Source organism: Bacillus rossius, chromosome 3 (assembly GCF_032445375.1).
Source record: "Bacillus rossius redtenbacheri isolate Brsri chromosome 3, Brsri_v3, whole genome shotgun sequence".
NCBI lineage: Eukaryota > Metazoa > Arthropoda > Insecta > Phasmatodea > Bacillidae > Bacillus > Bacillus rossius.
The window spans coordinates 106,852,189-106,875,534 of record NC_086332.1 but is presented as its reverse complement, the minus strand read 5'-3'; the positions used below and the strand labels follow the sequence as shown (position 1 = coordinate 106,875,534).

The following is a 23,346-nucleotide window of genomic DNA, read 5'->3' as shown; positions in this document are numbered from 1 at the left end:
CCATTCAAACATTCGTTAATGAAAGACACGAAAACAGGCTGCAATATAACGGTCAAAACTGGAAAACATCCTCAATATGGCGACGAGCAACAGCTGCTACAGCTAGCACTGCTCGGCACGGTCCGGGCAGCGTAGCGCTAATTTGCACATTTTGGCGCGGCGTTGGCTTGATGCTACTCGGCACGGTTCGGCGCAACTTAAGAAAAGAAATTACGGACGTTCAAAGGGCCACTGCCAAAACACGCACGGAAAAATACATGACACAAAAAATTCCCGGTTATTAAAAAAATTCCCTGACATTTCCCTGATAATTCTCAATCAACGTGATTTCCCTGATAAATCCCGGTTTTCCCGGTTAGTGACCACCCTGTAATCCATATAAACCCAAACCTAAATTTAGCGTGCGAAACAAGTGGTCACTATGCTCACAATGTGTTCTGGCATGTAATGGGTTAAGATTTATGATTGAAAACTAAAAAATTTTTGTGTTGATTTAGTGCTTTTTAAGCAGGAAAATCTAATCCCAAAATGTATTAAACAAGGGATGTTATGATTAATGGCATGGGAAACTTTTGATGCTATATTAGCCTGACTTATAAGCGTGAAAACGTCTTAAGCCGTATCGTCTTAAACAGGTTTTACTGTACTACAGTATTACTTGTGTCATTGCTTCCATCAGTAGCTAGTGTATATGGGCCACTTTGCAACCACTTTACTACTGAAGTAGTAGTATTGGAAGCCATTTCTTTTACTATTGCTGCAGTTTTAGTGCGCCGACAGCCGTACATTTTGGCGATATCAGATATTGGGAACATTTTTTGAAACAAATGCCTGGCGTGGTCGGCGATGCTGAATGGAAGGTTATGTTCCACTAAAAAGCTTGTAAAATAACATTCCGCCCTAATCACATCACTGTCACTGTTACGGTTCACGGAAAAGAAACTACTGATTTTTTTGTTTTCTTCTGCAAGCTTCGCGTTATTTGCATGTTTCAAGCTCTTGACGTGATAGGAAATATCGTGCTTGCCACCATAGAAAACATTAATGTCGCAACGACAAACACTACAAAAAATTAGAGCCTTATTAATGTCGCAACGACAAACACTACAAAAAATTAGAGCCTTTATCACTCTTAGTAATGAAAGGAAATAATTCTGAGTAAGATGACCGAAACACCTGTCCATATTGTTTTTTAATACTCGTAGCCATTATGAAATCATATTATCTTACGTTTCGTACAAGTGCTAACTTATAAAATATTTACCGCACTCGTACATAAACGGTTAAGTCGTTATCAGTCATCTCCAGCCAACCTGCTGTGTACCAACAAAACTCACAAAAATTACTTTCATGGCTCTTCTGCACAAAAGATTAGCAAGATCAGTTGCCATCCAGCCTGCTGTGTACCAACGAAACTTACAAAAATTACTTTCTTTTCTGAACGATTTTTCTGTGACACCATTATTCTCATATTATCGCTGCCGCCATGTTGTTAAACATTAACAAATGCTGCTTTAACGGTACATTTATATGGGCACTAAAATATTATACTGCATTTTTGAACACACAAAAATCGTAAGATGTTCCGAATTTCCGTACAATCGTAATATGAATTATTTTCCGTACAAATTACGGGAAAATCATACAAGTTGGCAGATATGATATACCATAGCTAGAGACACGGAAATTTCGCAAATCGCGATATCGCGAAATAACACCGCAATTTACCTTAATTCGCGACAAAACACCGAAATCGCACAGCATCGAGAAATAAAACTGATAATAATGAATTAGACCACCCATGCAAGACATCGCGAAAAACAAGTAAACACGACGTTGACGGCACATCGCCATTTTTCTAAGTTTCAACATGGCCGCTTTGTAGTAATGAAAGTAAATAATGATTTACAGTATTCCCGTCACGTAATCATTACAATTTGAAACGAAAGCAGTAATTGCAATCATAAACTAATTAAAAAGAGAAAAATGTACCTGAGCATCAACACAAAGTTAATAAAAAATACCGGCGATGTTTTCAACACAATATAGCTGCCATGATTTTCAACCCGCTGTATTTACACATTAATCTTGTAGAGAAATATAAAATTTTAATTCTTCCTTTCATGTTGAACAGTTAACAACCTCATGCTTTCAACTACGTTTGACTGGCTTGGCAACCTACTCGTTAGAGCTGTAGGTGTAGCAAACCGTATGTATTCGGTACTGACTGAGTAACGGGTGCGCCATCTAGTATCGAGTAACGAAACGTTACACACGGCTGGATTTCGTTACTCGCATTTTTCTTATGTTTTACGCATGCGCGCGCATATTCGATGAATTTACGTTACAAAGAACGATGTTTGTTTATTAAGTATAATATGGAAATTTGTCGTCCAAGTTTTTTACTGTTTATAAGAAAGTATTTTTTACAAATTAGAAATATGTATGTTTTTGTTATTTATTATCGCGTATTTTCACGTTTTTTGTTGTTTTTATCTTAAAAGAGATAATATAATAATAAAACCGCTCTAATGAGATTTAATTGTTTCTTGGTTAACAAAAACTGTTAATTATCAAATATTGTTAATTGTTTATATTCTATTTATTATTATTTACGTGACGTCATACTGTACGCGTACGCAATACGACTCGATTCGTTGCTGCAAAATAACATTGCATGTTATGCGGTATCAGAAGTAACGAGTAACGTAGCGACACGATAGTAACGAGTACTAATTGTTATAGTAACGAATACATACGGGTACACTTTTTTTCGTTACTTTTACACCTCTACTACTCGTAAACATGAACACATGGCACTACGCCGATTGATAAGCAAAATCAGTGACCTTTAACTGCCGTAACTACACTTCTCAGCAAATGCAATACGACCGCAGAGCAAGTGAATACGGCGTCAACGGGACAAAGAACAGCAGCAAGAAATATTAAAAGAATACTAAGTTGAGACATGCCGTGCCGAGGCAGCGCGCTAGGCGACACCGGGCCGTGCCGAGGCAGCGCGCTAGCGACACCGAGCCGTGCCGAGGCAGCGCGCTAGGCGGCACCGGGCCGTGCCGAGCTGTTTCAAGCCTACAATTTTTATTTGCCAATAGTGTTGACTTTAGAGTGCAGTATACGAGTATACGCCGTGCCACTATTATTTAGCCAAGCAAAACTTGTAGGTCATAAAACCATTCTCAAAAGTTAAAGTAAACATGAAAAACCAAAACAGCGAAATAAAACTGAAATTTGATTTTTTCAAAACGAAATTTAAGGAAAAATAAAACCATTTTTACGGGACTCTAACCATAGCTGATTTACACTACATTCCATAGAGAACATCTGAAGACTGGACAAAGAAAAAATACAGAAACACACAAAAAAGAAGCCAAAATTAGAGTATGTCAAAAGTTAATTTTTGTTTGTTTGTGTAGTCAATTTCATTTAAGTTTTTTTTTTCTTTGCCCACCTTTACAGGTTTTCTCAATGGCATAACATGTAATCCAGCAATTGCGTACATCCAAAATGGTTTAAATCAATATTCCTCAATGCGAGAGCAAAACATATTGACGTTTGATGATATGGTAAAATTGCCGATTTGGCATGGCATAGTCCCAAATGTGCATGCCACAACAGACCTGCTCATCCTGAGCCAAGTTCACGAACATGGGGATGAGGTCGGACTTGAGGTACTCCACTTCGACCACGTTGGCAAACTCGCCCAGCTTGCCAGCCGCGGCACGGCGCACCATCGGGGTGTCATCCTGGCAAAGTGTCCGGAAGTGACTGCGCAAGTCCGCTAAAACAACAATCCTGGTGGTCACTATCACACTATGTTTATATTCTCATTCATGTACCACAAGTTCTGTCAGTGTGTCAATAAATTACAAAAAAAAATACAAAAATTGTATTACTGAGTTCCATAGTAATGCTTGAATATAACTCAAAATAATTCTTAAATTCAGACTGAATTCTAAGAATATTAATGAGGAGGGTTACAAAGAGCAGAAAAAGTGTGAGATAAAAATTATTAACAAGAAAAAGATATAGATGGAAACTTGCTTATAATTACTACAGTTAAATTTTTATAAAATGAAAAAATTTAAAAATAAATAATTATAAAAAGGAATTAAATGGCAAATTACTATCATAGCAATGTTAATCTAAATATCCCCCACTTTGCTTTCTCGGAGCAGGAGCATAGCATGTGTAAAGAATACTACCGTCCATCTGTAAAGTGTATTCTTTTTGTAAAATAACCATTTCATAACTGAAAAGACACAAGACAAAACACTACAGGAAACAAGAGTGGATACTGCACTCGCTCCAAATTCGCTCTTGTCCAGCAAAATGGAGAAGATATGTGATATAACATTTCTATTAATATATTTTTTCTCTTAAAATTATTTTTCAAAATCCTACACCTTTTTAATTGTATAATTTTGTGGAAAGTTTCAATAATAGCAATTTAAAGATTTTCTCATAGATGTTTGCTTTAAATGTATTTAAGTGTAAAATTTCCTTATTTTTCATTCTTCAAAGTTAAGACTGTGCAAATATCAGTATACGAATAGCAAATTATTCGTGAATATGAATACTGAATTCAAATCGTCAGAATGATTATTAAAAACCCATTAAAAAATATTTTTTTACATTATTTAACAACTTCTAGAAAATTATAGAAATAATAGTTTGGTAAAAGGTTGGTTATGTTAAGCAACTACAAAAATTATATCAAAAATGTTTGTTGAAACTACAGCTGTGCCGATACGAATTGGCAGTAGCCCATTTTGCCTCTATTTACTTGAATCAGAGTTTCTGCCATTCCACAAGAGCTTGGTAATTTTCGATCAATATTATTGAAAAATGAAAAGTGTCAGCCATAATCCATTCATTAGTATCCTTTTTCACATTTTCGTAGTACTTCATACTTTGAACTAACATCATTTCTTAGCTACATGTGCTAACTGTACATATCAATCTTAAAAATCATGTGTATTAATAACGTGCTTGAATTTAATACATCTTAAACAATAATATATAAACCATCACGGTAAAGTTAAATAGGATCAAAAGCTTTATTTATTTTAGATCATTGCTGTCATTATTAATAATGGAAAAATAAAGTTATAAATTTTCAAATTATAAACAATAAACCCGGTGAAATACTTTACGTCCAACTTCGAAAAAGAAAACAACTTTACATCATTTGAAAACCTAACCTAAAATTTAACAAAAAATTTATAACAAAAGATTATTACTGGATTGCATGAGGAAGGCTGTAATCTGGGTTGTTACAACTTCTTTTAATGCCCATCTCAAAGGAGTTATAATGTTGCAAGACCCCTGCCCTCCTAGCTAAATATTTTTCTTTTTAACTATTTTTATGTATGTAAATATTCCTTAAAAAGTCTTGCTAAGAATATTTTTACAGTTTTTATGTATTTTAGGGTTGATATTTGCACTTGCTACGTGTTTTAAGAGTTTACTTTGTATGTTAACAAACATTTTAAATCATTACTATTTTTTTTGTAATTGTTCAGAAATAAGCTGTTGTACTGGATTTTTGCCTGTTTTGGCCTAATTTTTCAGGTTTTTTTAAATAAGTTTAATTTTATAAAGTAATTTGTATTATGATTGCTGGTACATAATGTTCTAGAACAATGGACTTGGATGTGGGATGTATTAGAGAGAGGCATAAGATGCCTGTAAGTGCAAGTAAGAAAGAAACAGTGATTCCCCGCCAACAGAGATAAAAGCTGGGATTCCCCACTAGTCGTGGGAACTGAGTGATCACTACTGTCTCACGGTGTTGGAGAGAGAAAGAGAATGTAAAGTCCCTGGCTCTGTGTGTAGAAAACTGTTTTCAATGTATGTCGTGTATTCTGATTGGCTTGAGATGTGTAGTGTGAATGAAGCGTGCGTGTGATTGGTGGGTGTGGTCATGTGACTTCTCCTCCCTGCGTGAAGGACACAGTGTCATGACTTCACCAGTCGTCTGTCGATCGCTGCACAATGAGGGCGCGTTCGGTGGCTTCTCGCAAATCATGTAGAAATTGAGGAAGAGAAAATTTAACGTCGGTAGCTCGAGCCATGCCGTTTGATCATTTATTGTTTTGAAACTTTTTGGACATTTTTTATTAATTATAAATTGCGGCTACCGACGTCGGCATCTGGCTCGTGGCAAAATTCATTTTCGCTGGGTGCGGCCATGTTTGAGGCCGCACTGATCTCGTGTACTTGCAGTAGAACGCTACTGAAGGACGTTATTTTTCGTTAATTTTCATCGCCCGAGCTGCGAGCAATTCTTGATAGGCAGATGTACGAGTTGGATGAGTGAAAAAGATTTGGAAAGTGATTGGATTCCTCTGTCCAAAATTCTATTTTGGAAAAATAAAACAAAAATTACAATTGGCACTTAACATTTTTTTATTTTTGTATATAACGAACCATTATAGTGTGTCCATGTCTTGTGGTATTGTAGTCCATGGTTGTTGATGTTCATTTTTTCCCTCACTTTTTGTGTATTTCAAGCTTCAAATGACAAATATCCAGTATTTGTAATCGTTTAAATGATTTTTTTTTGTTACTGATTAGCAAGAGAAAAGCAAAAAAAAATATTTTAATACTCATTGCATGTTTAAAATGTCTATTATGTTTTTGATCATGTAGTCCCATTAAAACAATAAAGGGTATTTATATAGCACAAATGACTTGACTTGACTTCAGCAGTGAACGTTTGTACAAGACAAACTCACAAGGTAAACGTTGGTATACGACAAACTCACGAGGTAAACGGTATATGAAAAATTCGTAGGTAAACGGTATACGACAAACTTACGAGGTATGCTATGTCAAAAATTCGTAAACAAAACAATATTCTTTATTTCAAAGTGTTAGTATTAGAGTTTGAATCAAATACGAATAGTCTATTATTTGTATTCCTATATAAAATTTGAATATTTACACAGGCCTATTGTAGAGATAATACAATTAAATTTAAGGCTAAGATCCTGAGTTTCTCGCGAGCGGGCAAAGACACGCGTAGTTATCTTTGTCCTCAACAGAGCGCATTAGCAGTACTGTTGAACGATGTAGCGACGCGTGGAAAAAGGAGGGGGGTGGGCAAGAGGACGCTGTTCTCAGAATTCTTATCGCCCAGCGGGGTGTCATGTTTACGACCGGTCTGGGAGAGGGGGGTGGGGAAGGGTGTACTCTTCCTCGGCTAGCATTAGATTTCCAATCCCTTTGCCTATCTGTCCCTTTCCCATACACCCATCCAAGACTACTCGATCCTCAACAAAGCGCAAGAGAATAAATATTACTATTTTTGGTACATTTCAGTTAGAAACCCGTACGTAACCGAGTGCAACCCAAGGTAATTATAATAAATATTAATTTGGTGCACTACACATATACGATATACAAATTGTATGTTTTACTGCGGTGATTATGTGGCCAAAACTATCAAGATTTGGTCTCTTTTCCAAGAATGCTCGTTCACAGCTAACCGCTACATTCAAATAAGTTGGCCAGTAATGTAGTTTTCCTGCCCCCGTAAAAAATATAATAATAATTTTTAACTGTGTACTACAAAGGTTTTGCGCTCCTACAAATTTTATTTCTTTACACATTTTGTCACAGGTGTGTGCATATGTGTATTACACAAACAGTTGAACGTTGACCATCTAATAGCATGACGTTATGTTGCAAAGCGGTATTATTTGCTATATTTTGATATCTCATTATTACTGTATTTTTCTTTGCAACTATATATACAGGTGAACTTTTTATACTATTGGAGAATATTTTGTAGCTGAATATCTGTCTTCAAAATATTGCAGGTTATTGCATTAATTTTAGTGTTTTAAATGTATTATGTTTTTAAGCATGTATACATGAGGCTAGAGCTAGAAAAATGTTTGGTTTCCATTTTTAGCTGACCTGCAGCTTATGGCTTTTGATTACACTTCCTTTTTTTATATGTGATGTTTAAAAACGATGTCATTTGTAAATGTCCTGGCATTCGTACTTCTTGTAAAAAAACATAATCATATTTTCGAAAAATAAGCTATCATTTAGTAATTTATTATTGCAATATAAATACGTGTGTATGCCAGTCGCGTCTGGCGAAATGAGGAGCTCCTTCACGCTATCCCTACTGGTGATGTCAAGCATCACTGGTAGTTCGTCTTTTATGTATGAACTGGAAGTCAAAGAGGCTCGAAATAAACATCAGTTGTAACTAATAATAATAATTTAATTCTGAAAGGGCCACATACTCGAAGAATCGCCTTCTCTACGCAATCAAACGTGTTGGAAGTAAAATATCTAAGGAGTAGGCTACACGTCATAGGTTGTATAAGAATATTTCGGAGGGAGCTAACCAAAGGATATTTTATCAAGCATACAGATAAAGTGATATTTTAAGAGTAGTAATTTCCCCCCCCCCCCCCCAACACCACTCACAAACTGACGGATTTATTGACACATCCGTACATAAAAAAACACTGCTCCAGAATCTGCACCTGAATCGTCTTAGTGGGGAAAAGGTGTACATAAATTACGATCACTGACTGAGGTTATACAGAAGGTAATCAACCAGAGTAAGTGATTAGGAGCAAGGAATACTAATCCAATAAATATGCCATTGATATAATTTAATGATAATTTTTACTCACGTTTTAGAATTTGATATTGCTGAATAGCAAATTTACATTTTAAAATATTGTAACAATGAAAAATTGCGAACCAATAAATATTTTTTGCTGAGTGTATAATTTGATTATGTCTTAAGACAAATAGAAACTAGATATTATGAGTACAAAATATTTGTAAGTAATAAAAATTTACATAATAAAATACTTACATTAATACAAAATACAAATATTTTTCTTAGATATACAAGTATAACTTCAATTCATTTTCGGCCAACGAACATAAAGTTATGCTTTGGGCCCTGATAATAAATAATACCTACATAATTACATTTTCACTTTTCACCAAAAGTACATGAGGTACAAAAGTCAACAAACCTTAAAACACAATAAAAATATACCCGGTATACATTATATTTTAATACAAACACCAATACAATACTAATTTTAACTGAACATTTTTTGGAGGTATGCATAATTTTATTAAAATTAATCAGAAAGTAATGCAGTTACATGTTTACAACCTTGCGTACTTCACCTGCCTTTGACGAATCCGGATATGTTCAATGTTTAGCCAGCCGAAAAGGATGTTTGGATTTTATTTTTAAACACATGTGAAATTAGTCCTTTCTTTTAACACTTCATCGCTGTCACATGAATTTAAGGCATCTTACATTATTATTGTACTTTTGTTTTGTAGTAACGATCGGTAGGCTAAATATATACATGTGTTTGTTTAAACTTCGTTTTAAACATCCATAAATTAATTTTGTCAATTTATTTATTGATACCAGTAAAATACAAAATAAATGATATTTATTTTACAACCTCTTAAATTATTTAAATGATATATAAAATATGACCAAATTTTTTTTCAAATGAAGACGTATTTTCAACTGGAAGTACGCGAGAATTACACAGATTCATTTACAGTCAAACCTCTATCTATCGTTTTTCAGGGGACCAACAAAAAAATTCAGTAGATGCGGACATTCAATAGATGTGGACTTCACTCTTAGATTTTGAAAAAAATATTTCAACCTCAAAATTAGTGTCAGAAATATATCAGTTACTTGTCATTAAAGTTTAATCGGTTAAAAAAAAATACAAATTGAAGCATTTTACTTAATTCAATTTACACTTGCAAAAAAAAAAAAACATACGCACAATAAACCTACATGGAAATAGGTCTTTTACAATATCCTGAAGTCTGAAATATGTTTACTCATGTTATCAAATGTAGAGCTGTACTGAAGAAGCCGATTTTGCCAATATTTAGTTGAATCGGAATTTCTGCCGACTTCCGATACGCTTGTTAATTTTCGGCCGATATTACAGAAAAACGAAACAGACTGCCATAACCTAAAAATTCACGAGTACCATTTTCACTTTTCGTAGTAGTACTGCATTCTTTTAGATCGCATTATTTCTTAGCAACATGTGCCAACTGTACATATCAAAATTTAACATCCTTTTTTTCTTTCAAGAATGTTCTTTAATTTTAATGTCATAAATAAATACATTACCATCACAGTACATATATATCATCTCGGTTGTTAAGGTAACTATTATAGTGCAAATGTGGTAGCTATCGTGCTTCTGTAGTATTATGGTATCTACAAAGAATCTTTAGTTCTTTTTACGGTAATTATCGTAAGATAACAATTGGGTTTGTACTGTAGTTATGGTACATCATCCATATTTCTTCGTAAGTTGTTGTTCATTTGTCTTTTCTTCATGTGTACATGCTCCATTACTTGGCTGCAGATTTAAGGTGATTTTTTAATACTTCTGTATACAATTGTTACTATTTTTATGATGGGTTCTGTCTAAGAAATGGTTATTTCTGCAAAATCTTTATGGTTAAACGATCATCTATTATAATTTATAGTGACGGGACCACATATTTTGTACGATCAATGCGGACAAAATGATAATTCAAACATCGGTACAAGCGGACTTTTTTAACCTTAGTTGTATGGCAATTTTGCCGGGACCGTAGAAAGTATACGATAAACACAGACAATCGATACATGCGAGTTCGATAGATAGAGGTTTGACTGTACTTGCGTATTGCATAGCATACTTCACGTCCATTTCTGACAGCCTTGCGAAGTCACTTCCAAAGTATCTACAAGTATATTCTTCAGGCGAATTCTGACACGGCATTATAATCTTCCATTATATCTAGAAGACGTGTTCTTACATTTGCTTGGAGTTTTCAATTATTTTTTTGAAATAATAAAGGCAATTTTAAAGTTTAACTCCATTTCAGAAACACTTACGCAATATATTTGGTGGTTCTCTGTAGTGGGTTGGAATTTTTATAGGCCAGTGTGTGAGCGAGTGAATTACATTTTGCATATTCGAGCAATTCAAAACTTAGGCAATAAAGTTTAATTATAACAATTTCACGTAAGCTAGAAAGCTCAAAGGCTGGTAAAACAATAGAATTTTATTTCATATAATTCTAGATCAATTTCATCTAAGTATAACACACCCATTTAAACACATTTTATATACATAATAATTTTACTTCAGCAAGATCTTCGGTTTCTTGTAACACAAATAAAATTACCTAAAAAAATTACTGGACATACTTACAAAAGTTTTTAGATTGTAATATTTGCCAAATAATTTAAATAAATCTAACTGAAAATGTAAGAACACAATATAAAGGTCTTTAAAATTGTATTTTGGAAAATTACCTGAATGTTTATTTGCTAAAACTCATTTCACTTGTTCAAAAGTATTTACATGTATACACATGTGTGCGTGTATGCGCGCACTTGGAACTTATGTTTCTTTGATCATTTATAGTTGCAAATAATGTAGCGGAAGTTAAATTGAAAAATATATAATTCTTTCTGGCCAATATTTGTTTACAAACATAATTTTACATGACCCCAGAAGAAAAATTAAAAAAAAGAATCGCCACTGCTTTGTAATTGTGTTTCTAACGAACTTGTGTAACTAACGAAAATGTTTAACTGCTAAAGGTTAGTGATTCAATAAATGCTTGGGTAGTGAAAAATCTATTGTTAAAAACCAAAGGTAATTTTAAACGACTTTTAGTTAACCATTGTTCAACGACAGCATCGAGAGATTGGCCCTTATTTTTGTATCGTTATATACATAACTAAATCATTACGGGAGGAAGTTGCCATAGGCGGCTGGTCCTTCAGTTACTATTTTTTTTTAAACATCTCTATAGAGTTGCAATAGTAACTATTAATATTTTGATCATAACTCATTTATGTAACATTACACCCAGAGGTATATAGCCCATTCTACCAGAGCTTAAGTCGAGGTACAAATATAATTAAAGAAACACAATTAAATAAATATAACTAAAGAAATATAATTAAATAAATTTATAGAAAATCATTGTCATTTTGCAAATAATTTTTTTTTACAATAATTGAAATATTCTAATAAAATCTTAAACATTATTTATTTGTCTTGAATGTACGATTCTTGAATAGAAGTATAAATAATAATTTAATAATTTAAATTGATTTTGGAAGTTATATTATTATATGAAACCATTTTGCTATTATTGTAATACACCGTGATTGCAGGATTCATTCATGTGTTAAGGTAAAGAGTCATATCAAAATACATAATGAAGTCACTAAGATAATATGTGAAATAATGTTGTAATAAAATGTAATGTGCGACGTTCACGTAGATGCCTGTAAACGAAACAGGTTAGATATTATAATCATATTTAGCACTTTAGTATTTCCAAAATAAGTTTTTTTTTAAGACGCCCAACTATTATAATAAATCTCTATCTACTAAAACAATTCAGTAATTGTAGTTAGATGATTTTAAATAAAAAATATTCTATGAATAAATTTGTCACGACAAGTGAAGCATATTAATAATAATTTACATCACTGAAAAGCTGACAAATATATCTATATAAATTGTCGACAACGTGAGACGGTTTTCAATTCATTGATTACTATTGCTGATACTAGTGTTGTGTTTTGACCGTTTCGAAGCGATAATATTCCCACCTGAACTCCTGCGATATTAGAGCCATCTAGTGAGTAAACTCGGAACTAATCGGAGCTCTAGCGGCAAACTGTTGAACTCGTTCCTTTCATAAGCGGCAAGTGACAGTTAAATCACAGTATTTAATACTCAGATTATTTAAATTCTGTACGTTGTATTAAAAAAATTACTAGACAGAATTGTTCATTGTACCTCCTTTAAGTTGTGTGCAAAGTAACAGCCGTGTACCGTTAAAATATATACCTAATATTTAGTTTTGAAAATTTCAAAATTAAAATTAAATAAGAAAGCATTTTTTGAAAAAAATTTTATCGTCATATTTACAAAATTCAAAGTTTTATTTACAATTCTGTCTAGTATGTATTTTTTATCTACTACGATATTCATGGGAGAAATAATTTTCTTGGAGGCTGCAAAACTAAGGATCTTAGCCTTAAAAGCATGCTACTACTGACTCTTGATAATTTTAAATATGCTTATCAAAGACTTTAAGCACATCAAGCACACAAATTAAACCTTGTGTAAAATTTGAGGACAGCACAAATTCCTACTCTTCACATAAGGAACACAGCAAAATACGAAAATAATAAAAGGAAAGGAAGATAAGGAAGGGGAGATAAATTTTAAAAAATTTGTAGGCAAGTGTGTGAAATGAAAGAACAGATTCATTCACTCTTGCAGTCTCTCCCTGCAATGCACTTGGAGTGCATGTTTGACAGGACGAGGATGGTATCAGTTAGTTACCCTTGACGGCGGCGGAGACGCGGGGGTAGCAGACGCTGAAGAGGCCGCAGGCAGAGGTGCGGGAGGTGAACCAGTCGCCAGCGGCCAGCCGCTGCACCAAGGGCACGAAGTGGGCCTCCAGGTCGGCAGGACTATGCTGGTGCGAGATGGCGCGCAGACTCTCCACCGCCTTGTCGCGCACCACCGTCTCCTCCACGGTCGCCAGCGACTCCAGGGGCGGCTGCACATGTCAGGGACACCACTTCTTACCAGTTACCAAAATAACTCCATCCTATTTCTGCAATTGTTCCTTCCTTCCACAATTTCTCAATTTGTGGCGGTTTTTGTCTGGTTTCTATAATTTTGGAAGTGCACTAGCGTAATAAATACATATAAGTGGTATGTTGCATGACTATAGTACAAAATTATTAATATAAAAAAAATACCTTTTAGAAAGCGATAAAACAAGGCATTTATCATTGCTGGCCGCTAGACGATGTTACATATTACATTATTTTCAATGGCATAATAGAAAGTCAAGTGTAACACTTTTAAAGCATTGTACTATTGTTCCAAACACTCCATTATGATCACATAATTTAGTAATGTGCTTATGTGTGGTAGAACAAACGTATGAAGGCTTGCACTATTGCTATTACAAATGAAGTAGGGAGCATGCAAGGTGAAATATGTGATTTTAATTAATGAATCTTATAAATACAGCACCTTATTGATGAATTGTTAAAACAAAGGGAGCCTAAATTTTTAACTATAGGATCATTCCATATCATGTGATCAAAATAAAAAATACATTTTCCCCTCATATTTTTCTTTTTGATTAGTTTTTGGTTTATTGAATAATTACATAAAAATTAAAATGTAAAAAAAAAATTATCACCTCTAGTTTTTTTAAATCTTTTTAAAGTTACAAAAAAAGTGTGTTTTTGTGCTTACGTGTATTTACGTTTTGTTCAATATCTCAGGCTAGAATCGAGATAGAATTGTATGACAAAGACAGTTCTTTTTTCAACTCTAAAATTAAAAATTTTAAAAGTTAATTTCAAAAAACACTTATGATTTAAAATTTTCAAAAAAAATATACCATGAATTCCTAATGTTATTACTAAGTTGTGTACAAAATTTAAAGTTATGATTTTAATAGGCTCATATTTAAACAAATTATATACATAAGCTAGCAACATAAATAAAGACTACTTGTATACATAATTTATTCAAAATATGTCCATTTATGTAATGATCAATAAAAAAGATAACAGTTGGAAAAATGTACATTTTTTCATATTATGATATAAAGTATAATTTCTATACTTACAATAAGTATATAAGCCTAAGTCTAAAAATTCTGTAATACTAGTACTTAAGAAGATAGAACTATTTAATGGCTATGTCACTTCTTACAAATAGCAATTCTAGTAGAAAATAAACCGGATCTTTAAGAGTGATGACTACGTATTTTTTAATGTTGAAATTGATGATTAGGTAAATTTAAGTTTTGAACTTAAGCTCTTTGTTGCTGCAATGGTTTCGTTTTGGAAATTACATTAAGTTCTCTCTGTAGCTGTGTTCAGATTCACTCGAGTTAAGATTTGTTTTATGTTCAATTTTGAAATGTCTGGGTTGTGTGGGAAAACAAATGAGGGAGCAGGACCAGACTTGCCAACCACCAACACCAATCATATTCACATGTAACATAAACTAAAATTTAATCCATTGACAAACTTTTATTTCCTTCAACAATTTCTTGTATGCGAGAGTTGTCACATAAGGAAAAAATTGTCAACTTAAATTCTGTCGAACTGTGAGGAATGAAAGAGCGAAACTTTTGCGTTCCTTAAATAGTTTCAGCTTCTTGTAGACAATTTTTAAAAAAAGATTCTTCTTCCGAACAATCCAAGTTGGTGCAATATTCAAATTTAATTTTGGTATATTTTCTTGACTCCAAACAAAAAGTTGTGAAAGGGTCATTATCTGTTCACTATACGGTCTTTGCAAGCTTGCTTTTGCTGCAAACCGGTTGACGGTCCCTCCCAGGCCATCACTAGTTTCTTTGCCATGAACAGTTGCGAAAAAGTGCCTCTCTGTCTCAATTCCAAAATCATTTTTTGTGATTGTAGATATTGTTTTTTTCAATTTTTATACTGTGCAGCTGAACTGTCTGAGAAATATAAATCTTTTTCAAACTGGGCAGCACATCATTTTTTAAAAATGATATTAACTTACTTTGAAATAAATGCACTTTTTCTGGATAGTTCAGAACATTCTTTTAAAATCAATAAAACCAGTCTCTTTGGAACATGTTCCTTTTTTCCAATTACTTTCATCGAGACCAAATCTTTCTTGCTGGCATAATTTGACTCACACCAGAATTGTAAAAATCTTTGACTTTTATCAGCAACATTTTGGTCTTAAGTTTTTCCTGACTTTGAATCTGGACATGACATAATTCCTTTTATTTTTAACTAGTGATTCAGCCATTCTGGCTATCCTGTTTGTGACATGGAACTCATTTTCATTTTTTTATATACTCCAACTTTTAGGTATTGTTATGAGGCTCAAGAACTTTTAACTTTTTTTTATATTGTTTTGGAAACTTTTATTTCAATTGTACAATTATTTCCAAATATAGATTAACTTTCCCTCCATTCTCAGTAAAGCTTGTATCACCAACCAAATTGTGAGCTTTTTAGAGAACTTTTTTCCAATTTATTTTAACAGTAACAAGGTTTGGGTGTAATCCCATTGAGATCCCAACTTGAAATTTTGTACACAACGTAGTAATTAAATTATGAATCCATGGTATTTTTTTGAATATTGTTTACGTATAGAAAAAAAAGAAAATGTTAAGAACATTTTGGATGTAATGTTTGCAAATTCACGGCTGCCAACTGTCTTTACACAATATTTCTTTTTTGTAAAACGAACATTGCCGAACATGCACGAAGATATCATATTTACAGGAATTTGGTACGTTGCTTCAAAAGCTATTTTAAAAATTTTACAGTATTCCAATCTTTATTTATGTAAAATCCTTTCAAACAACATAATTATCATAGGTTATTCTTAGAGACCCCGAAAAATAGTAAAGCGCGAAATTCACGAAATAACGCGAAAATTTGATACTTTAAACGAATTTTGCGACTTTCCTTTGATTTCGACATAGTCGCGAAATTCACAAATTTTCGTGCGAAATTCACGCTTTTTCGCACAAAATAATGTCCTTATGTCGCAAGTTCTATTTATTTACGCCATCATAAACATAGGCGTGAAATAAACATAGACTGAAAGACTATTGCCGTGATATTATCTTCGTTTTGACACGTTACTGTAATCCACATATTTTTATTATTCTGTTTACAAGCAGTAAATATTGCGGGAAGCCTAAGTTACACATAGAGTTGAGGACCTACCCGAACACGCCCGAAGACTTCACCTTCGGCCAACTTCGGGACTTTGTTTTTCTTAAACAAGATGCGTGGGAATTTTGATTAGTGAAGGCCCACCGCCCATGCTTAAGGACAGAGATTATTCCTATCTTGCATAATATCATCACTGTTCAAAAATGTAACAGAACTTAACTGAATTCAACATGTTTCAGGATAATAATATTTATTTTTGTATCTATAGCATGTTTCAATTGTTTTTCATGGAAAATTCAAAATCAGCTTTATATATTTAGACAGGGTGTCTACCAGATCTAGTAAATTAAATTCCCTGATTTTTCCAGGTTTTCCAGGTCTAAAACTGAATTTTTCCAGGTTTTCTTTAACACAATTACGACATTCCAAGAAACTGAAAAAAATTGCATAATATTACATTGATGGGTTTCAAAATATTTCAACTTACTTAAATTAGTAAAAAAATTACCTTCTTCCAAACGTGGCCAAAGTGACTCAATTGATGGCAAATAAAAGATGCTGCTACAAATATTTCACACACTTCCTTTTGCAAAAAAAAATTAGTAAAAGGAAGCTCCCATCAATTTCGCAGTGACTCAACTTTTGCGTCTATTGCACTTACTTCAGAACGAGCCAAATCCAACATTCGAGCCTTCTTCAACTGCAATGCCTTGATCTCCTATTCAACTCTTCTTTTTTCTGCCTTCTTCTTGTCTGTAGCTTCCTTTTCTTTTTGTTTTGTTTGCAGGGCTTCCTTACGCCTACAACTAGCATTTCTTACATACTGCTCTACACCTCCAGAACGTTGAACAAAGTCATACATCTGTCTTTGTGCGATCAGTATTTCTTCCTGCAAGTTTTCAGTCAGCTGATTAGAATTCACTGAAAATCCTCTTTCCAATGATGCATTTCCATGGGAAAGTACCAACACCATCCTCACAAACTTTAGAAGGCCTGTTTTGGAAGCTACTGTATATGCCTTAAGAATGAGCATCCACAAGTGATCAAGGCACCCGTCTTCTCGAGAAAAAGACGAGAACAGTGCTGCAGAATCTTGCAAGGAACATACCAACTGATATGATCACTCAATGTTATCAGCTTCTTGTCCTGATAGCCACCTGTTTTGAAGACAACATTCTAAACTGTACTTCACACGCTGTTTCCTTACACCCGAATTTAAAGCCACAGACGGACATAAGCAGGAAATTCCCTTGGTAAGATTGTACTTCAGGGGACTTTTGTCTTGAAGTCTTTTTACCATAACCTTTAGACAAGTCCTATCATTTTTCTGTAACAGGACAGACTTTTCTGGTACTTTCTCTTTCTTGATGGCATGGCGTACTGCATAACCCAACTTGATATTGTTAGCAGTCAATAGATTTTCCTGGTTATCTACATCCAATGGAGATACATTGCGTTTCTCCCTAAAGCTCTTCAGTACTTCTGGTTTCAAAATTTTCCTGCCAAAGCTAATAAAACCGGTGAATCATAGAGAAAAGGTGCCATGGGTGCTTCACTTTGGAACATTGTGAGAAACAATTCCAGCTCTGATGCCAAAAAAAGGAAGAATGTCAATTTTACTTTTAGAAGATTATCTTCAAGAGCACATTTCACTACACTGAAAGAAAGAGATGAAATAGAAACTTCACTAACCAATTTCTTTAGGTGGGGTAACGTTTTCATGGCACGCTCAGCAACTGCAGTATTCCATATGATTGCACAAAATTTATTGGGAAAAAGCTCTGATCCAGTTATTCTAATGTAATCTGCCCTCCTTGCAGATATGTGCTTAAACAAATAGTAACTGTGCCTCAAAAAACTAAAAACGTCCCATTGTGTAACAGAAATTCCAGTTTTGAAAGCACCATGGACCGTATGAAGCCCACAGCTACCAATTTCTAGCAACGATGGTGAATCTTCACCAAAAGTGTCTGTGATATGTATTTTCAACGCTAACAAAAATGTCCAGTTTATGTTGAGGGCATCCATAGATACTTAAAATTAAATGCACCTGTCGGTATAATCTGAACGTGGGAAGCACATGCTGCAGCACGTCACGTCAGCAGGATAACAGACCATCTTGAACCAGTTTGTATTTCGTGATTTGATGCCACTTCCGAATCCGATGGTAAATAAAAGAATTTGGACGTGGGAACTGTTCGTTATTTGCCATTCAAAAATAAAAATGGGAGGGGATACACATGATGCCACGCCAATGCAAGCTGATCAATAAACAAAAAACGTATTGCCAACTACAACCTACCAAACGAAAATTCCCTGATTTTTAAAAAAATTCCCTGATTTTTCCCTGATTATTCCCTGATTACAAAATTCCCTGATATTTCCAGGTTTTCCAGGTTTTCCAGGGTCAGTAGACACCCTGTTTAGAGCTTAATAATTTTCTTTTCTTTCCGGGAGGGTGCCAGCTGTTGGTGGGTCGTCGGCCCCCGCTTTGTTCACTAGGATTGTGGCGGTGGTTGAATTACTAACTGGAGAAGTAGTATCACACTCCTCAGGCAGCATGGTTGGCTCAGGGCCGGCGCGTCCATATAGGCGAACTAGGCAACCGCCTAGGGCGCCAAGTAGCTGGGGGCGTCGCAGCAGGACACATAACAGCTGATATAATATGTTTAACGATTATTGAAACTAGATGAAAATATAAAAACAAAGTCCCGAAGTTAGCCGAAGGTGAAGTCTTCGGGCGTGTTCGGGTAGGTCCTCAACTCTATGTGGAACTTAGGCTTCCCAAATATTGCCATCGCAAATGAAAACAAAATGTAACAAATGTGAACAATCGATTGTGCTACTACCAACATAACAAAATTGACTTTCCACAGTTTTCGTGTTTTGAATGATGATTGTTTCTGGCGCAAGGCGCACTGGTGTCGATTTTTCTAACCTAAGTTAATCGCATGGAGCTAAGATGGCAGTCATTTTTGCGTGCACATATCTATGAGTGTTTACAAATACCGTCCACATTTTGTAAGTTTTGTGATACAATTGAATTTATGGCTAAGATGCCAAAAACTTCGACAATGATCGTGAAAGAGAGATGAAATCGGATGGATTTTATATTTTTGATCAGCGGGACAAAATTATGATGTGCAAGTTCTGTAACGTGCGGGTTGATTGGACACACAAAGACACGTGCAAAAAGCATGTGGCAAATTACACACACAAAACAAAACAAAAAAGACAATTATTTTGTCAAGCAAATTCTACCGTGTCTAAACAAATCTCGATAGGCGACAGCGTGAATAAAGCAAACAAGCTTGAAAGTGCAGAAAACAAGAATTTGTTTCTGATTTTGTTAATATGATGCTGTAAGTTAACATTCCTTTGGAAAAAGCTGATCATCCAGCTATGAGGGAATGGTTTAGCACCCATGCTGAAGGTTAGCCTTATTTATTTAGAAATGTTTTCCCCCTCTAATAAAAGTTCATGAGCATATGTAGGCCAACAATATTATCAATTAACTTACCTTTAGGCCCAACTTACCTTTACTTCAAATAAATATGCAAGTACCTTCGATTAACAAACACATAAATAGGATGGATTGCATTGTGTAATGGTGAGCACACCACAAGATATTTTTGACTGATTGATTGATGGTTTGACTCTGTAATCCAGCAGTAATCTTGAAACAGTTAGGTTAGGTTAGGTTTAGAATTGTTTTGAGTAAATTAGCCCATTAATATTTTCAGTGATAACCTTATAAATGCTACCTATTTATAAGTATATTGTAAGTTATGTATACATTTTGTGCAGGGGATTTGCTATCAGCCAACACTCTTAGAGAAACTTATAATTTTTTTTTATGTACAATATAACATATTCGTAAACACTACTTTCCTCATTTATATTTGCCGCTATGAGTTTTTTTTTACACCGCCAACGGCATAATTTTTTCACAATTTTTTTGGGGTCTCTACCGATTGCTTATCACACCGATTTTATGCACCGCTTGCTTATTTTTACACCGATTTTTTGCACCGCTTTCGTCATTTTTTTACACCGAAATGAGCCAGTTTTATTTACCATTTTCTGGGGTCCCTAGTTATTCTTTAAAATTCATAGGACAGAGACTCTCGGTCAGAGAGTAATGTGGAAAAATATTCGTGGTCACGTCACCGAAGTTATTCATGGCCGTATGTTTCACCATGGCAGCTAGCCACTTGTTTTGTTCCGACAAGCTGCATTCTTTGTTTGCTTTGTTACGTTTAACACACTACTAAATAGTAATACGTAGCTTAGTGAAACAAAAAGTTAAATGTGGTATACATAAATGCAAAAAGGATTTATCAACACAAAATGTATGTCTAATGAATTTTAACTTTAATGTCTACCAAAATTATTTTTACATTTGTTTGGCCTCCTGAAACTGCAGGTCGCCTTATATTCAGGGTCGCCTTATGTTCGGGCCAATATGGTACTCTCCCATCATTTCATTATTATTAAAAAAGGTAGAAAATTAAATATTGAATTTGCTTGCGATGGTGACTGATTTTTACATAATCTCATACTGTATTTATGATTTTCATTTTTATTTGGACGTATTTGTGGACAAAATTTTATTTACATTAACCTATAGGTACTACAAACAAAAAAATTACAACTTGTATGCAAGCACCTTGGTCAAATTTTTGTAGAATTCGCTGCAGTAAATGGTTTCTTAAAATTAGCTTGGAATATCCTTTCCACATAATTATTATTTATACTGTATGTCATTTAAAAGAAATAAATGTGCGAAATGATTGTCTATTTTACCGTCCTTCTAGCAGAATAAAATAATGACGCACATAAACAAAGTGAGGACAAACGAACGATTTACGAATAAACACGAATGCAGCACCAGTTACCCCACAAATACAATAGTTACCATAAAAGAACTACAGTTACTTGTAAAAGTACCATAGTTACTACAGTAGCACAATAACTACCACAGATGCACCGTTACCGTAAATAACCTGATATATATTGAGCAAATTAAATGTTAAAGCACTGCTACTTCATTCGCCATTATCACACATACACCCTGAATATTCTTGTACAGGGCATATAGTAAATGGGGCAATAACTAACTTGAATATTTAAAATAGCAATAAAATGATAGTATCAGTGCGGAAAAAAAATTTCAGTTTAATGATGCAAATTAACATTGTAAATTTTAAGTTTTTAGCTGCAATGCAACTGGAAAAACATACTGTTTCCTAGTGCTTCATAATGTAATTTTAGAGAGTTAATTATATTCATTTAATTTATAGGTACTAGTTGCTTACAAATTTTTAGTAAGAAAAATTCAAATAGCTAATGTGGCCGGCAGGGCCACATTTTTACTTGTAATTTATTTTGTTGCTGGTCTCTAAATTTTATATGGTTTTTTATTTTACGTATTTTTATGCCTTTTTTAATTATTGTTAATTTATCTGTAATTTTTTAATTATATTTGTTTCTGTTATTTAGTTATACGCCTTTTGGTAGCTATGGATTATAAGCTTAAGAATATCGATTGTGTTTCACGTAATTACCACTTGGCGAGCGCCCGGCGGTTGGCTGATGACGTCAGACTTTCGGCTTGCCGGGAATGGGAAATCAGCTGGGGCCGCGTGAAGTGGGTGGCCAGCGACCGTGGAGGACTGAGCTATGTGACGGTGCGGACTGGTGTGCCGGACGGCAACGGGCGACGAAGAGTATTGGGATGGAGGATCCACGCTGGGTGGCAGGGCAATGGATTGCCCTGTGATACAGAAGAAATCAAGGTAAAGAGAGGCCGCAATTTTGATTTTTACCCTCGTGGTGCTGCACTGGTTTTTGGCAAACCTAGTGAACTGTGTATTTTCCCATACTAAATTTTATTTGGACGGAACTTTTATTAGCCTGTTTGGTGAAGAGGCCCATTTGTTTCACACGTTGTTCCAGTGTGGGATTTTTTTTTTTAAAAAGGTCGCCCGTTTGCCTGTTTGGGAGAAACGAACATTTTGCAATTTGTTTTTGAGACTTTGTCTTCGGAATTTGCATACTTAAAGTTGGCTTTAGCTAATATAATCAGCTTGTGCAGTATTATTAAAAGTATGCGATCGATATTGCACTACATGCGCAGTCTGATTTTCGTTGGTGCGGCCATTCTACGTTTTTATGAAATCATTGGCAAGTTAATAAAGAAGTAAGACTTTGTTTGAAGTAGATGATAAATACTTCTGTGGTAACATAGTTATGTTACGTGAAGAGTTTTTGCTACATTTCCCTTAAAAATAAGATAATTTTTTTTTGATCATCGTTCACGCCTTTGTGAATTCGTACCTATGGCCCGGCGTGGCATTAGACTCTGGAGTTGGTGAGGAAGGTCAGGAAGCCAGCGCACGCCTAGGATATTAACTGTGTTTTTTGGCAAGTCTTTAGCAACGAACATCTGAAGAAAGACTAAACCGTTGATTGAGAGTTTAAGAACTTTATTTAAATAAATTTTTTGTACTTCAGTATTATTATTGTAGAATTTTTTTGTATTTATTTGTATTGGTTGTCTTGTT

At 34.3% G+C, this 23,346-nt stretch overlaps 1 protein-coding gene across 4 annotated transcripts in view; it reads right to left on the bottom strand.

The window, feature by feature from the left end:
• LOC134531116 (serine/threonine-protein phosphatase 2A 65 kDa regulatory subunit A alpha isoform) overlaps nt 1–23,346 on the bottom strand; it is a 141,924-nt gene that overhangs the window by 107,897 nt on the left and 10,681 nt on the right. For all 4 annotated transcript variants that reach the window (XM_063366685.1, XM_063366683.1, XM_063366682.1 and 1 more), the window contains exons 3-4: nt 13,425–13,644; nt 3,639–3,799 (exon numbers count right to left, since the gene is read on the bottom strand). In XM_063366685.1, the coding sequence (XP_063222755.1) occupies nt 3,639–3,799; nt 13,425–13,644 (381 nt within the window). The remainder of the gene's footprint in view (nt 1–3,638; nt 3,800–13,424; nt 13,645–23,346) is intronic.